At 46.0% G+C, this 17,412-nt stretch overlaps 1 protein-coding gene across 3 annotated transcripts in view; it reads left to right on the top strand.

The window, feature by feature from the left end:
* DLGAP3 (DLG associated protein 3) overlaps positions 1-17,412 on the top strand; it is a 178,514-nt gene that overhangs the window by 132,185 nt on the left and 28,917 nt on the right. For 2 of the 3 annotated variants that reach the window (XM_083751666.1, XM_083751668.1), the window contains exons 3-4: positions 9,020-9,142; positions 9,955-11,045. In XM_083751666.1, coding sequence (XP_083607792.1) covers positions 10,020-11,045 — 1,026 coding nt within the window. In that variant the 5' untranslated portion in view covers positions 9,020-9,142; positions 9,955-10,019. The remainder of the gene's footprint in view (positions 1-9,019; positions 9,143-9,954; positions 11,046-17,412) is intronic. The other variant, XM_083751667.1, reaches the window with a different exon arrangement.

The raw sequence follows: 17,412 nt of genomic DNA on the forward strand, positions 1-17,412 counted from the left end.
ACAGTCACAGCTTTCTCCAAAGTACTCTGGGAGCTGTAGTTTGTTAAGGGTGCTGAGAATTGTTAGGAGACACCCTATTCCCCTCCCAGAGCTTCAGTTCCCAGATGGGTTTAACAGTCAATCCATCTTTGTAAAGAACTCTGGGAATTGGATTTCTGGGAGAGGACTAGGGGGTCTCCGTACAACTCTCAGCACCCTTGACAAACTACACTTCCCAGGATTCTTTGGGGTAAACTGTGTATTCAAAGTAGTATCATGGTGGTTTAAATGTATGGTGTACATGCCACTTAATGCCATAACAAGGCTTCTAAGGTTTCTAAATAGTTTATTTTTTTAAAAAAAACCAATTACACAAACATTAAAATGTAAACATCCATAATTAAAATGCACAATAAAACAGTCCCATTAAAATATAAACCTGGAGAGGTGAAGAGAAGCTTGCAAACTGGATGCTTATTTAAAGGGACTTCTTCTTCTTAAGGGTATTCCAAAGCCTTGGGCCATCTGACTAATGGTTCCATCCTGTAATGCTGCTCCCTGCAGCTCTGTTATTTCAAGTGCATTGCAAACCCTGACATTGCCAGGGATCAGAGATGGCAAAGAAAAGCTACCAATTTTCAATCTGCGGGCGTCCAGCACTGCAGCCTCCTGGCAAGAGGCAATTTATCCTTCATCTAGTCTGGGAGCTGGAGAGCTTGTTCCCTTACAAGGAACCCTGAACCTCTCTGGGTCTCCTGTAAATGGAGCAGGGGCTTGTCGTGCAGAGAAACAGCTCCTGAAATTCTTCTTGTTCAAAGGAGGACAGGAGCACAATAACTAAACTGCAGCCCAGGTGTATACATTCAACAGAGCAGCTGAAAAGTATTTTCTCCTAAGCATTCTACTCTAAAAATGTTCCACGTAGGGAACATTTTGGTTTTCTCCATATATCATTTTTTTCCAAACTTAAATTCAGTTCTCTGCATTTCCTCAGCAATTATTTTTTCCCTTTTTAATCCTCATGGAAATTCATCAGCACTTCAGTGAGAATTTCTCCTAATAAACACATTTCTATATGTAATTTTGATTAATAAAAACATTTTTGCAAGCAATTTCCCCAATATAATGCATTGTGGTATGTAATCTTGTGTGTTATTTTTCACTAATATATGCATTTTCATGCACACCTTTCAAGTAGAGAACTGCATTGCAAAGTTTGAAGAAGTATGAATTTTGAAGGATAGCTGTGTTTCAGTTTGCATATTGTGAGACGTCCTAATTAGGTGGTTTCAAATTAAAATGCAAACAAAAGCAAATTTCTTCCCTCACCCCATTATTCTCCAGATAGCTGCTGAAGGTTTCCTATCTTTATTTGACATCATACAATATCAGATTTCAATATTTGGCAAGATATAATGGCAGACAAATGAGGTGGAATTTCTGCCTGTACTGATTAATATCTAGTGGCTCAATCACATGAGAAAGTTGTCACTTGAGAAGTCAGGGCACGATGAACTCAGGGAGGACTATAGCTCTGTGGCAGAGTGCATCCCTTACACCAGGGGTGTGGAACCTCTGACCCACAGGTCAAACGTGGCTCATGAGGCCATTGAGGGGAAGCACATGCCCACATGTCCTATAGCAGGAGGAGTGCTTGCCTTCGGGCGAGACAGGGAGGTCAGTCACTGGAGATCAGGACTGGCCGTTACTAGACCCAGAGGCCGCCTCAGCCTCTCCTGACCCAACTGGTAGTGGAGCAGCTGTAAGTGATTGCCCAGCTGAAGGCAACAAGATAATCCCCTCATCTGGAGCCAGGGCAGGCTCAGGCCCCTGACTCGGCCCAGCTGGTGCTTGTTGCAGGGGAACCTGTGCAGACTGGGGCTCTTCAGAATCAGGTCCCAGACCTGGTTCAGATGCCGCCTGAGGCAAAGGATCCAGTGTGGACTGAGACTCCTCTGGTTCCGAGTCCAAGCCCGAGTCCCAGGCCATCACACAATGCAAGAGAGGCTCATATTCTTGATAACTGGCTCTGTTCAAGAATCTATAACCACTGGATTCTGGAGAGTTGAAGTTTCTAGGTAGCCTCACATGGAGTGTGTTGCAGTAATCCAGGCAGGTTGTAATGAAAGCATGGGTCACCATGGTCAGATCTGCCTTTTCCAGGACCAGACTTGGCTTCCAGACACCATCATTCACTTCTAGCCATGGACATCAACTGGGCAAGGTTCAAAACTGCATCATTTCCCACCTGAAATATGAGGCTAATATGAGGCCCTACTTGCCAAGCATATGAACAAGTCAGCTATACAGCAATGGCTCACCTCTCCAGAAGGGTATGAGAGAATGTGATGCTAACCAAGATGAAGTTCTACCAGGCTTGCGAGTTGAGCATGCTGCTTTATGAAGGCAAGTCTTGGGCAGTTCACAGCCATCAGCAGTGATGCCTCAATGCCTTCCACATGCGCTGTGTCAGGAGGATTTTGGGTATCACATGGCAGGACAGAGTTTCAAACAAAGGTGTGCTCTCCCAAGCCCACATTCCCAGCTGTTTGCACTCCTGTCTCAGCGACGTCTACTCTGGCTTGGTTGTGTCCACAGAATGGGTGGCAGGATCTCCAAGGATGTGGTGTATGAGGAGCTGGCTTCAGGCACCAGGCCCATTGGCAGACCAACTCTATGTTAGAATGATGTCTGCAAACGAGATGTGAAGGTTGCCAACATCAACCTCGCTGTGTGGGAATCTCTTGCAAATGACTGCAGTGCCTGGAGATAGACAGGCATGTCATGTATCCACAGCAGTGACCAGAAGAGGAATGACCGCTAGGAGGAGAGCAGAGAGAAGAAACAGCATGGTGCATCTGCAGCAACACAACCGGACACCTTCATCTGCCCCAGCTACAGCAAAGCATGTCTCTCCCATATCAGTCTCCACAGCCACAGCAGGCGCTGCAACCTTCCAACAGTGTGACCTTACGCTCAAAGGCACAGTCCTCCATTGCCTCCCAAGACAGACAGATGCCAGCAATTAATTTTGCAGTGTTGTTGTAAGGAGTACAAAATAACATACATGAAGTATTTTGACCATTCAGAAGCACAATATGAATCAGGAGTGGGGAACCTTTCTTTGTCTGAGAGCTGCAATCCCTTATGGGCAACCTTCGGAAGACCACATCCCAGGAGTGGGCAGAGGCAAAAGAGGGTGGGGCCATAAATGCAAATTTTACTTTGTACAATAGGCTAATTTCTACACAAGCTCTCCTCCCTCTTGTTATGCCACCCAATAAAGCAAGAGTTGTTATCAGAGTTACAAGCAAAGACATTCCAGGAGGGTGTGAAGCCAGGCCTTGGGAGTGAGAGGTGTGGGAAGGGGAAGGAATCCAAGGGCCAGATTGAGAAGTCTGTAGGGCCACATTTGGCCCCCAGGCCTAAGGCTCCCCACCCCTGATAGGAATGCTAAGGAGTCTATTATGTAGGGCGAGCTTGCAGCCCTAGTATTGCCACTTGCCTTTCGATTCTTTTCCTAACGCCGCCATCGCTTCTTCTGCAAGCCCAAGAAGGCATAATTCTGCCAATACCTTTTCCCTGGTACAATTTACCTTTCCAGTTGCAATAGCAGTGCCAGGTAGCCTATGGCGCCCCTGCTTAATATGCTAACAAGATTGCTAATGATGCCTGTTAATTAGTCAAGCTACGCATGGAATGAAGTCATTTCCTCCTTGGAAGGAAGCTTTCTGAAGGGTCCTAATGAGGTTATAACAAATCCCTCGCATACTGCTTTGCACATAGACGACATGGAAAATGCAACCCATGAGGTTGGCTCCAGCTTTTGGGGTGTCCTCTGGAAACATGGCTCAGAAGGGCCCCTCTGCTGATGGGGGGGCAGACAGTAAAGGTTTTTCCTCTGGTAAAACATGGTCCCAGTTTCATCCCAAAGTTTGCTTTTTGAGCAAGCTAACTAATGAAAATTGAGATTGCTTGAATGACTATGGTAGCCATGAGTCAGGATTCACCTCCCTCGCTGGAAACCCTGGAAGTTAAATTTCTGAAGGGGGGTTGCATAAATCAAGTAGCCCATGTGGTGCCCTCCAAATGTCGCTGGACTCCAGCTCCCATCATCCTTTGAGCACTGGCCATGCTGGCTGGAGCAGATGCGCACTGTAGTCCAACAACCTCTGGAGGGCATCCCCTTGGCAACCCCTGGTGCAGATGAATCCCTAGTGCACATCCATGCACTGGAACACTAAAGCGCATTGCAGCATGCAGCCTGCTGTTTCACACACCGCAGCTGCTGAGATATAATTTGAACTGCTGATTACATCGGATAGTACAGTTGCATTTATAGATCTTCAACCATGAGCACAACTATTCTCTTTTGCTTTAGCATTAGTGCAGAGTGAATGAATACAACATGGAGCATTTGCAGCAGACCCGAAGCAGATGCTCCACCCAGAAAGGGCTGTGAAGAAATGTTCGTGGATGAATGTTCTATGCACAGCTGCAAGGAACTCTGGAACACCGAATTATTGTTGTTGTTGTTATTGTTGTTATTATTATGATTATTATTATATTTATACCCCACCCATCTGGCTGGGTTTCCCCAGCCACTCTAGGTGGAACCCAACAAAGAACTAAAAACAGAATAAAACTTCAAACATTAAAACTTCCCTAAACAGGGCTGCCATCAGATGTCTTCTAAAAGTCAGACAGTTGTTTATTTCCTTGACATCTGATGGGAGGGTGTTCCACAGGGTGGGCGCCACTACCAAGAAGGCCCTCTGCCTGGTTCCCTGTAACCTCACTTCTCACAATGAGGGAACCGTCTAAAGGCCCTCGGAGCTGGACCTCAGCATCCAGGCTGAATGGTGGGGGCTCATACAGAGCAAAGGCAATTCTTGTTATGTTATGGATTCCATCACAGTTTGCTTTCTCCTTCTGAGAGGTCCAGTCAATTTTAGCAGTCAAGGTACCTTCCATGGAAGTCTGCTTTGGGATATTAGAGGTGACCTAGTGAGGCTGTTATCACTCCAGGAAGTCCCAGACTCTGCTCATGGTCGGCAGCACTAAGTTTCAAATAACATTGTTTGGCCACCTCATTTAATTATACAGTCTCAACATTTACCTCCTTTCTTGCTCCCACTCTACAGAACCATAGAGTTCCATCATGCAGTGTCTCTGCCCACCTTCTTTTCCCCCAAAGCACAGAATACTGGAGGGCCTGGCTTTTGCCTCCCCTGCTGTAAGATATCTATCTTAAAGGACCATTGGTCATCCTGTCTTGAGATTATGGGAGCTGGAATCCAACAACCTCAGAAGGGCACCAGGGCCCTCCGCCCCTGGTATAAACACTAATGGACCAGATTCCACTTCATTAGATGCATGAAACAATCCCAAATTATAGCTAAGAAATAGTGTCAAAGTTATCTTTTCCCTTCAGCCTCCCAGTCCCTTTTCCTTTTGTATCATGTTTTTGTAGATTATAAACCCGAGGGCAGAGACTGTCTTGTTGATCTTTATTTGGGTGGGAGCCACACTAAGAACCTTTTCTTACTTGCGGTAGTCTCGTAATCTGGGGAACCGGGTTCGTGTCTCCGCTCCTCCACATGCAGCTGCTGGGTGACCTTGGGCCAGTCACACTTCTCTGAAGTCTCTCAGCCCCACTCACCTCACAGAGTGTTTGTTGTGGGGGAGGAAGGGAAAGGAGAGTGTTAGCCGCTTTGAGACTCCTGAAGGGGAGTGTAAGGCGGGATATCAAACCCAAACTCTTCTTCTTCTTCTTCTTCTGGCTGATGTGTGGAGTAAAATGTCTTTGAGTGAATGAATGAATGGAGAGAGAGAGAGAGAGAGAGAGAGAGAGAGAGAGAGAGAGAGAGAGAGAGAGAGAGAGAGAGAGAGAGAGAGAGGAACCCAAGGATGTGTGTGTGTAGAGGAAGGTCAGAGGGAATAAAAAAGGACAGATAATCACACAAAAGCAAATAGCTACAATGGCAATTAGCAGGGCTGTCTTGGTGATAACAAAAAAATCCTGGTATTTGTTAATCTTTGAGGTATCACAAGACGCTTTGTTGATTTTGTTACAAGAGACTAACAACACAAATCTAACCATGTCTATTGAGATATAAAGGTGAGGATTGAAGGCTAACATGGCACCACACTGGAAATTCCACCATTGGCAACCTAACTGACACACATCATGTGCTTTTAAAAAAAGCATTATCTTGATTTAAGATGCTGATTTGAATCTTCTGATTGTAATTTGGCAGTTCCCTGTTGCAGTCTCCATTTGAAATTCTTTTGTTTAATAGCCACCTTAAGATCGGTTGTAGCATATCCTAGGGGCCTGAGATATTCCCTCCTTGGCTTTTCCCTAATGCCATTTCCAATGTCAGATTTGTGCCCATTTTATTTTATTTTTAATTGTTTTGCAGTAGAAATTAGCCAGTTTGGCCTATGCAGAATGCAAAGCAGCTACACAGGTAGATGGGAATTTATAGCTCATGCTGGAAGTTGAGCAGGTAGATGAACCCCTGGTGTTGTGGGTATTTTGAGGTCCTTAATAGCGTTGCATGAGTAGACATAGGGACTAAGGCTACATTAGGGGAATAAGGGTCTTTCCTAACAATGCTCAGCAGCCTTAACAAGCTACGGTTCCCAGGATTCTTTGAAGAAGGCTTCCAGGGATGGGTGCCAGTGGTGGCATGACTAGGGCCAATGAAGGGAATTATTTCACTCCTCCATTTGTATTCAAACAACCTTAAAAAGGCAGCCATCCAGCAAAGCTCAGGTGGAAGCTGAAGAAAGATCTATTTTGTCGCCCAGAACTGTGGCTAAGATCAGGGTCCTAATAAGACCCCAGTGCATTACGCTTTGTATTTGCTCCCAGTGCCTTGCCAAGACACCTTAGGACAATGGTGACAGAGAAACATCCTCCCAGCTTGAAATGTTGCGGTCCCCTCTGCACATTTTTGAAGATGTGCAGCTTTTTTGTGGGTGACATGAGTGCTTTGCCTTTGCCTGACAAGTGCCCTGGCATCCCAGCTGAACTGACAAGGCAGCCGTCATGCAGGTTTGAGGATGCCTCTTGCCGCAGTTGCTTCCCCTCCCGCTTTTTAATGCTGCAGTTTTATATTTATGAATAATTGAAGTGTGATTTGTGGCTTGCAGGAGCCTGGCTGCATGGCGCCCCCATAAATCTGCTCCAAGAATGGAGTGACCTTGTGCCTTTTCTCTCTCCCCTCTGCTTTTCTTTTCCTTTGGCCTCCTCTCCCCCCCCCCCTTACATTCATTCATCTATCCGTCCACCCTTGCATTTTTTATGAATAGCTAAAAATGAATCCACACTTAAAAAAAAAAAAGGCAGGGGGAGTGATAACATAAAAAACTATCCACAGGGGCTTCTCAACTCCTGCCATAATGTTTTGTCCTGGAATGGGAAGGTACACAGATATCTCCTTCTCAAGTCTAGAGCCACCAGCTTTTGCATCCAAACATACCAGCTTCCTCTTTAGGGTTGCCGACACTCAAGAGCCAGTACAGTGTAGTGGTTAAAGTGTCAGACTAGGATGTGGGAGACCAGGGTTCAAATCCCCCATTAGGCATGAAGCTCACTGGGTGACCTTGGGCCATTCACAGACCCTCAGCCTGGCCTACTTCACAGGGTTGTTGTGAGGATAAAATATGAGGGAAAGGAAGTGAGCGCCAAGGCCTCCTTGGAAGAAAGGTAGGATATAAGCTGGCAATTGAATCCTAGGCTGAATGAAACCATTGGTCCATCTAGTTCAGTGGTTTCTACACTAACAGGGGTTCTGTAGAATTTCAGACAAGGGTCTCTCCCAGACCTACCTTGCAGCATGGGTGTCTCAGAAACAAGTCATGCCAGACTAATCTTATTTCCTTTTCTGATAGAGTTGGTGGATCAGGGGGATGATGCTTGATTTACTGCTTTGCTGGTTTCAGGCTGTATTTTTGTTTTCGTGATATTGTTTATTGTTTCAATGTTGTGCACTGCTTAGAGGTTTTTAAAATATTAAGCAGCTTCGAATTTCTTTTAAATGATGAATAAACAAACCAGCTATATTCCAGCCATACTACACCTGACAGCCCTATATCAGACTCTACCCTGAATACACCAGGTTCTACCCACAGCCTGCTAGATTCCACCCCCAGCCCATCAATGCTCCGTCCTCATTCTCCCACATCCCACTCAGCCTTTGCCCTAGACCAGCTGGCTCCACCCATCATCCACCGGATTCTACCCATGCAAACAATTTGCCAGATGGAGCCTAGCACAATCCAAAGTGTATTTATCTATATGTACAGAGGATGGGGGAGAAATCTGATGCAGTTTGCATTTAAAGGTGAACCCACACCATCTGCATTTTCCAAAACAATATGAGGACTGAAACAGCCATCTTCAAAATTTGCAGTTCACTGTATTTGCAAGGCAGTTCTCCAGCCAAGTAATGTGTACAAAAAATGCACATAGTGGTGCAAAGTGAGCATTGAAATGCATATGTAAGTAAAAAGCAATATACGCAACAGTGTATTGATTTATTTATTGTATATTTGAGGCAATTGCTTTGCAAAAATGTATATATTTTGAAAAATTGTACATACGTATATAAGGAGAAATTCATCCCAAAATGCTGGTGAATTTTCATGAGAGCTTTTTAAAATTAAAACTAAGATGGAAATGTAATGTGGAGAACTGAAGGTTGGGAAACTGAGAGAAACTGAAAAGTGATAGATTTGCCCACCCCTAGGTTGGCGGTGGGTTGCTTTGTTTTGTTATGGTGGGTGAAGATTCAAACGTACTTCTTCCCAACCTGCAGGAAAAGCTTCACCACTCAATTCTCCTGGTTGAAACTGAGAAATGTGAGATCAGCAGGGATCTGTTCTTTCACAGCTCAGGGTTTTTTTTTGCCCCTTTTCCTTCCCTGATTGTTTGAAATCTGGTTCCAGTTGCAAGCTGCAAGTTCCTGCAGCTTGGATTGGTATGGATCAAGGTCTCCAATCGCTCTGCCTTCTCTCCATCTTGTTTCAGATGCTGATCATCCAAGGAGGAGACAGATTTGGAAACCTTTGCTCAGGCTCACCTGCTTTTGCTTTTTGGATGCCTGTTCTTAAAAAAGGAAAGCCTGAATATGTGCCCCCACACTAGGGATAGGCAAGTAAATTTTGGTTCCTCTCTGTTTCTCGCAATGTTTTAGTGCAAATTTATCTTAATCTACATATATTTCTATGTAATTTTGCCTAATATACACAGATTTGCAAAGCAGTTTCTCCTGGTAATGCATATGTTGTTTTCACTAACACATGCATTTCCAGGCGCACGTCATCAAAGTATATACAGTTTTGTGCATTACTTGGCTAGAGAACTGTATTCCAAAATCTGGGGAAATGGAAATCTTGTGTGTTGTTTCAGAAAATGTGAATCAGTTATGTTAGCCTTTAAATGCCAACATGGGGGCCTCCGGATGTTGTTGCACTCCAACAGCTGCCATGCTATAGTCATATATTTTATGGCTATCCTACCGTGAACATTCCTGAACTCATTTGATCTCTGAAGCTAAGCAGGGTCAAGCCTGGTTAGTACTTGGATGGGAGACCACCTCCTTGTCTCAGCAGAGCATGAGACTTGTAATCTCAGCGTCATGGGTTTGAACTCCACATTGGACAAAAGATTCCTGTATTGCAGGGGGTTGGACTAAATGCCCTCATGGTCCGTCTACAATTCTATTATTCTATTAGCATGTCCAGTGCCAGGGACTACGGGAAGTGGAATACAAGAGCACATGGAAAGCATGTTGGCTAGCCCTGGTTTCCACCAGCAGGCAAAACCTTTCCAGGTTTCAGAAAGAGATTTTTTCCCCCCAGCACCAGGGATTGAACCTGGCATCTTCTGCATGCAAGAAATGTGTTCTACCACTGAGCTTCTGCTCTCCCCTCACCTGTTTTTGCTGGTATTTCTCTTGGTAGGTTCGTCTGCTGCCACCCCACCAATGGCAAGATGAGTAGGCCACGCAGCGCACGGTTATGACACGATGAAGAGTTACCATGGGGAGCGCAGCCAGTCACGAGAACACCCCTGCCACTGCGTCCCAGAGGCCTGCGACCAGCCGATGGAATACATCCACCATAGCCAAGAGTCTCACCAGCCATACCTCCTCAGCCCCAGCGAGCCTTGTTCCCTGGACCACTACTGCCCATCGCGGGGCTCTGCCGAGGCCCCGCTCAGCCTAACGGAGCCCCTCTCAGCCGCCAGCAGCAGCAGCACCTTCCCTAGGATGCACCACACGCCGCAGCAGTACGACTCCTGCGACGAGTGCATGGCGGCCGCCCACCCTTCCGGCAAGATCAACCGGCTGCCCCCCACCCTCCTCGACCAGTTTGAGAAGCAGCTGCCCCTGCACCACGACGGCTTCCACACCCTGCAGTACCAGCGGGCCAGCAGCACGGAGCAGCCACGGAGCGAGAGCCCCAGCCGCATCCGCCACCTCGTCCACTCGGTCCAGAAGCTCTTTGCCAAGTCTCACTCCCTGGAGGCCCCCTCCAAGCGCGAGTACAACGGCACCAAGATGGAAGGCCGGGGGGGCGAGGGAGGGTACCACCACCACCACCCTCACCACCACCACCGCCAGTCGCGCCACGGCAAGCGCAGCAAGAGCAAGGACCGCAAGCTGGATTCCTCCTCCTCCTCCTCCCGCCACCGGAACAAGATGATGGGCTGGTGGAGCTCCGACGACAACCTGGATAGTGACAGCAGCTACATGGTGTCCGGGAGGCAGCATGCCATCGACCAGGCCACCCAGTACTGCGTGGACACCCCTGAAAGTGCCTTCAGAGACTTGACCTTGAAGAGTCTGAAGAGCGGAGGTGGGGAGGGCAAATGCTTGGCTTGCGCGGGAATGTCCATGTCCCTCGATGGCCAGACGCTCAAGCGGAGTTCCTGGCATACCATGACCGTCAGCCAAGCGCGGGAGGCCTACCCCAGCTCGGGAGGAGGCCCGGAGAAAGCCTTGATGCTCCAGGAGGCCAAGGCCAAGGACCGATCCTATCATTATCTTCAGGTAAGGAGGTGGGTAGAGGCTGCGCTGCTGTAGAGGAGGAGCAAACTTTGTGTCTTCAGTTCCATTCCAAGGAGTGCCTTAGATACAGAGATATAGATGTCTATACCTTGATCAGGAATGGGGATGTTTTTGGATTACAGTCCCCAGCATCCTTGGCTGTGCTGGCTGGGGCTGATGGGATGGGCTGATCAGGCATGTAAAGCTGGGACGGCGCATCCCATGCGCTGCGAGATGTGCACTAGTTAAAAGGGGCTTGATTCCTTGATCCAAGCAGCATATGAGGAGCCCCCTTCCATGCTTGCAAGTCAGTCCATTGTAGGTTTGATCATGGATTAAAAAGCATGCAGGGAATAAGCCCCTTCCTACTGACCAAGCCTGCAAAAAGAAAGGGAGGGAGGGAGGAGAGCCTTGGGCTTTTCGGATTCCCTGCCACGCTGTTTCCAAGGGCCAATGCCCATCTATCCAATGAATGGCCAGCCTGGATCACTTTCAAAGGCTCTCCCCTGACGGTTTCTTCCCCAAGCTTAAGACTCCTCTCCTGCTGATTCCGAAAGCTTCCCCCCCCCCATTTGCCGTCTTGCTCTCTATTCCCTTTGCTCTCCTTTGCATTCCCATGATGCACTGCAGCTCCACCTTGATGTCGGTGATTAGAGAAATGTCAGGGCTATAATAGCCTCTGCCTGCAAAAGGAAAAAGAAGCACAAAGGCGGCTCTCTGTTTTAAAAGGCCCGAGGTTTCTGAGGAGCTGCTGGCTGCGTCAGCTTACCAAGGTGTCCGAAGACATCCGAGCATTGCGTTGCTCTTGCTAATAATGCCCAAACAAACAATTAAGATGAACCACCTTGCTCATCTCTGCGAGGGCGGTTTCTGCACAGGCCTGATCAATGGGCTCCGCACGCTAATGAGGAGGGCAACCTGGGACAAGGCAGCCAGAGAAAATGCATGGGGGCCTGAAGGATCTGTCCAGAATTAGTTGCTTATGGAAGCAGATGCATGAAACCTCTCCCCTTTGGCTCTTTTTTAAGTCTCCTAAGGGCCAAGCATGTAGGGTGAGGGGAACCTGGTGTACCCAACCAAGCATCTGGAGGGCTGGCCTAGGTTGAAGTGCAGGCCCACTAATATATTAGAAGAAAGGCAAGCTAAATTATTGTTGATGTTATTGCTGTTGTTATTATTAATATTATATCCCACCCTTCCTCCAATGGAAACTGGGATGGGAAACATGCCAGTGCTAAAACAAGACAACTAAAATATCTCAAAACAGTTTAAAAACTACATACCTCCTAACAAACAGGTCCAACCCATCCTGTTTCTACCTTAATCAGCTAGTTATAAAAGTGAGTCTACATGGAAATGTCTATTTAAATCCCTATTTTGTCACATATAAATATATTTTATCTAACTATTCACATTTAAAACATGTTTTATCTTAAAATATATTTCTCCGCACGTTTGAATATTGGTGCAACAATAAAACTGCTAGCGCATTTGCAAAGCTAAGCAGGGTCCACTATGGTTTCAACTTGAATGGGAGACCGTGTGTTGAGATTCCTGCATTGACTCTCAGGGTCCCTTCCAACTCTGCAGTTCTATGATTCTATGTTTCTTTGAACTGAATTTCACAAAATTCTGAGAGGTGCAACATCCGAAGGATAATTTCATTCTGATCTGTGCATTCCTCCAGGAGGTGCGGGTCAGGTCAGCTTGCTTTGGAATCCACAGAATTCCACAGAAGTTGATGGCTGAATTGCACATTGACTTGGAATGATTAGCCACACCTTGAGTTTTAGGGTGCCGGACTCTTTGTTCTTCATCAAAGGGCAGTAAACTGCCTTAGGGGGCACAGGACAGAACATGTCCAACACAAAGGGCAACATCTGGGCACCACTGACACACACTCTCTGGTTCTGCCGCCTGAGGTCATCTCCTCACTCTGCCTACTAGTAGGGCCGACCCTGTCTAAAGGTTTTGCCGGAGGCATTAAGAAAGGTGAATTTGGTGGGTGCTCTTGTACCTAGGAGCCTTGTAAAGCTGTTGTCCTCCTCCCTAGGAACCAAGGTTCCTGAAAATGCTGAAGAGGTAAGGACAGGTCTGGTGCATTGTGTGGTTAACCCAGCAGTATTCCTCTTAGTCAAGGGCTTGAGAATATTTTTGCCTAATTTCCTGGACTGAGTTCCCAGTTTTCTGCCTTTTGTTCCTCGGATCTCTTGTTCATATTCCTGGCTGGATGCGCAGATTGAGTGTTGGCGCTCATTTGGCTAGGAAGCTGACAGAAACAGAGAGGCGACTTGGCATAGCTGCACACTACTGGTGGATGTGCTTGATCCTGGTGGAAAATTAAGCAAGATTCTGACCCCAGCTCAAAACGCAGCCAGATTCCAGAATCTCACTCCAATTCCTTGCTTCTGAAGCCTCGCTTATATTTCGATCTCTGCCCTGACTCTTCCCAAAGCTCAAGGCAGCTATCCATGATTTAATACAAATGAAATATTGTTCAAGCAGTAGGCCCAGTTCACTGTACAGATAACATGTAGAAAATAAAATGACCCCCACAAAAACCCACGCTTGCTTAGATCCAACTGTTAACAACGGGAACCTCTTACAGTTAGGACTGTGCAAGTAATTAAAGTTTTTATTTGCTTGCTTGCTTGCTTATTTGTGTGCTAGCAGAGTTGTAAGTAAGAAGATGGGCAGGTGAGGGCTGGCTGAGAGCAAGCTGAGGTTGGTGGAGCTAAACCCCACTCAGCCTAATGGACCAGCCTTCACTGGCCAGAATTACTCCCAGTCTCAGATACTGGCTGGTGGAAGGGGAGATCAGGTTAGAATTAGGCATTTTCAGGGGAACTTCAGTGGGTGGGGAGAAGGTTAACTATGGGTGGGGAGAGGGTTAACTTCTGCCCCATACTTGGCCTTGGCATTATGTAGCAAACTCAGGCTTGGGAGCTCCATGTTTACTCTGTAACACATATCTCTGCCCTTGGGGGGGGGGGGCTTTGATTCAGGTGGCATTGAAAGGCAAACTTAACCAATTCACACTTTCCAAAACAAGATGTGAGTCAAAAGTCAGCCATCCTTCAAAATTCTCACACCTCTGAAATTTGCAGTGCAGTTCTCCAGCCAAGTAATGTGCATAAACATATACGTACAAGCATTGATTAAAATGCATGGATTAGTGAAAAGAACATATACGAATTTTAGTGGAAATTGTTTCACAAAGTTCTATTGGGCAAAAGGTGTATCAATGTATATTAATGCAAAAAATGCATTACAAATGTGCATTTTAGGAGAAATTTGCACTGGTATGCTAATGAATTTTTATGATGATTTTAAAACACACACACACACACACACCCCTTGGTGGAGAAATGTAAAGAACTTAAGACAAGATAAATGAGAAGCTGGGAGAACCTGAAACTGACAGACTTGCCCAGTCTGCCTTTTCCCTAGATCCAACCAGGCCGCCTTGTGCAGCTAGGGTTGTGGTTTGCTTTCCTTTTGCAATCTGCCTGCTTCAGTCCCTGGCTTCCTCCTGCATCCACCGTCCTCCTCCTCCTGTCTTCCTCTTTAACATGCACCTCACAGACTTTTGCAGAGGTCCCTGGCCTGCCGGCCTTCAGCCTGCATCATCAGGGCATCCCCCCTCCCCTAGCACACACCTGGATGGCTGGGTGGCTTGAATGAGCCTAGCAGCTGCTGCATCACCCCCCTCCCTTCTTTCTCTCGGTTTGCTTCCTATTATAAAACATTTAAAGGTATTTCTTTAAAATAAATGAACAACTGCTGCTGGAAGGAACCAGGACTCTTCATCCCAGCTGCTGTTTGAGGAACTGTGATTGAAAAATATACATATATCCCCTCATGGAGCTGGGATACTCAAGTTACATCATGATGACAACAATGACATGTATTTGTCACTTTTTAAACCAAAGTGTCTCAAAGTAACTTACAGGAGAAAAATAGAAATTATTAATATTACTATTTATTAAATTTGTTGGTCACTTTATCTTGCCCAATGTAATCCAAAGCGACTTACAACCGAACGAATGAACAAAAAGCCCACATAGATGCATTAAAACCAAGCTGGGGGGTGAATTAACAAGGAGCATTTGCACCCCATGCAGCTACTAAGTTTTCAACCCCTGTTTTCACCTTCACCCCTATAGCCATGCCTTCCCCCTATATTTGTTTGCTTCAATCATCTGGCAGGAGACTCCTGGGTGGGCTCTCAATTTGCATATCTGGTCCTTTCTGTGACATGCTGCTTCAGGAGGACGCCAAATCCTGAAACTAGCCCTCCTTAGGAACACAGACCCACCACGTAATACACACACAGGGACGCAGGTGGCACTGTGGTCTAAACCACTGAGCCTCTTGGGCATGCCAATCAGAAGGTCGACGGTTCGAATCCCCGCAACAGGGTGAGCTCCCATTGCTCAGTCCCAGCTCCTGCCAACCTAGCAGTTCAAAAGCATGCCAGTGCAAGTAAATAAATAGGTACCACTGCGGCAGGAAGGTAAACGGTGTTTCCATACGCTCTGGTTTCCGTCACTGTGTTCCGTTGCACCAGAACCAGTTTAGTCATGCTGGCCACATGACCTGGAAAGCCCTCTGTGAACAAACGCCAGCTCCCTCAGCCTGAAAGCAAGATGAGTGCCACAACCCCATAGTTGCCTATAACTGGACTTAACCATGCAGAGGTCCTTTACCTTTTTACCTAACACACAAACAGCTATTTTGGAGCTGCTTCTATTATCTTCTAGCATGTGGCTGCTGTAGCTGTGTAAATATGCATTTATTTATTTATTTAAAAGCATTCCTAAACCACTTAATATTTTAAAAATCTCTAAGCAGTGTACACTGTGTACAATATAAAAACAATATGTGTGAAACAAAATACAACCTAAAACCAATGGAGCCATGTAAGAGCAAGTAAAGAAGTGATTCAGAGGGTTCATACAAATAATTCAGGGTCCAATCTTATGGGTTAGGGAATGTCTGAGCAAAAAGATACATATTTTCAAGACATTGTGTGAAGCAGCTGCTTCACCTGTGGTAGAGGGAAGGGCATTCCACATAACAGGGTCAACAGCAGAGAGTGCCCCATTTTGTGACCACCACCCTATGGTATTCTGTAGAGTGCTGTGCCACAAGTAGACGTTCTCCAGTTGACTTAAGCGATCAGAGTCAGGCAGTTTTTCATGCCTGAGATACAAGGCCAACCCTTCCCTTTAAGTAGAGTGAAATCATCCCCTCAGGTGGCAAATGCTGTGGACAGTGGGGTCAATACCCCAACTATGATCCTTTGCTGGGAAGACAAAGCTGTGTGGACTGTCTTGCACCGTCCCAGTCAATCTTTGCCAACCTGCCTTCCTCTAGATGGTGTTGGACTACATCTCCCATCAGCCCCAGCAAGCACAGCTGTGTTGGCTGGGGTGGGTGGGAGTAGTAGTCCAATGAAAGAAGCAATTAAAATGCAATTGACAATCACAGCACGTTACAAATGCTGCAGCCAACAGAAAAATCATTAAGCAGTCTGCCAAGACCTTTCACAATTTGCAAGTGGTCCGTGGAGGGCAGGGGGACGTTTGGGAACCACAGTCCTAATAAACACATTTTGTATACAATTTGGTGTAATATACATAATTTTGCCACCCATTCCCCTAATATAATGTAGTTGTATGCTATTTCCATTGATATACAGTATGCATTTCTGTGCACATTTTGTTCTGCCAGAGAACTGCATTGCAAAATTCAGAGAAGTATGAATTTAGTAGGATATTTGTCTTTCCGTTCATGTATTGTTTTCAGAAGTGTGAATTTCTCCAAATCCCCTCCCACTTATTCACCAAATAACCTGTGCTCTCTCAATATGACAGAGGAGAACACAGCAAGATGACTGGTGAGTTACTGAGTCTCTAGGGCCCTGTGTTATCATTAGCTAAGACCACAGCCCAACATTTCTCAATATATTTCAAGATCACATCCAGACAACAACAAGCATTACTCTGCTTGAACCAAACATCATTTTTATTTATTTATCCTACAGTATTTCTACCCCATTCCACAGCTGCAAAAACCTCCTAAAAACCAATAGAGTTCTGAAAACAGTGGTTGGGAGGAGGGAGGAAAGCAAATTCTCATACTCGTTCTTCATTTTAAAAAAGTTATTATTGTTGTTATAGATATTTATTAATTGCCTTCCAGATAGACAGCTATATCAAGGCAATGTACAAAAAAGAGTGAAACTTAGTTGGATATAACCCATTATATTTAGTACATTGCCTTGATAGTCTAACTTAGTCATTTTCATTAATTTCAATAGGTCTGCTCTGAGCAATAAAAACAACTTTAAAAAACCCAATTAGGA

This window comes from Podarcis gaigeae (assembly GCF_964106915.1).
Source record: "Podarcis gaigeae genome assembly, chromosome: 8".
Classification (NCBI taxonomy): Eukaryota; Metazoa; Chordata; class Lepidosauria; order Squamata; family Lacertidae; genus Podarcis; species Podarcis gaigeae.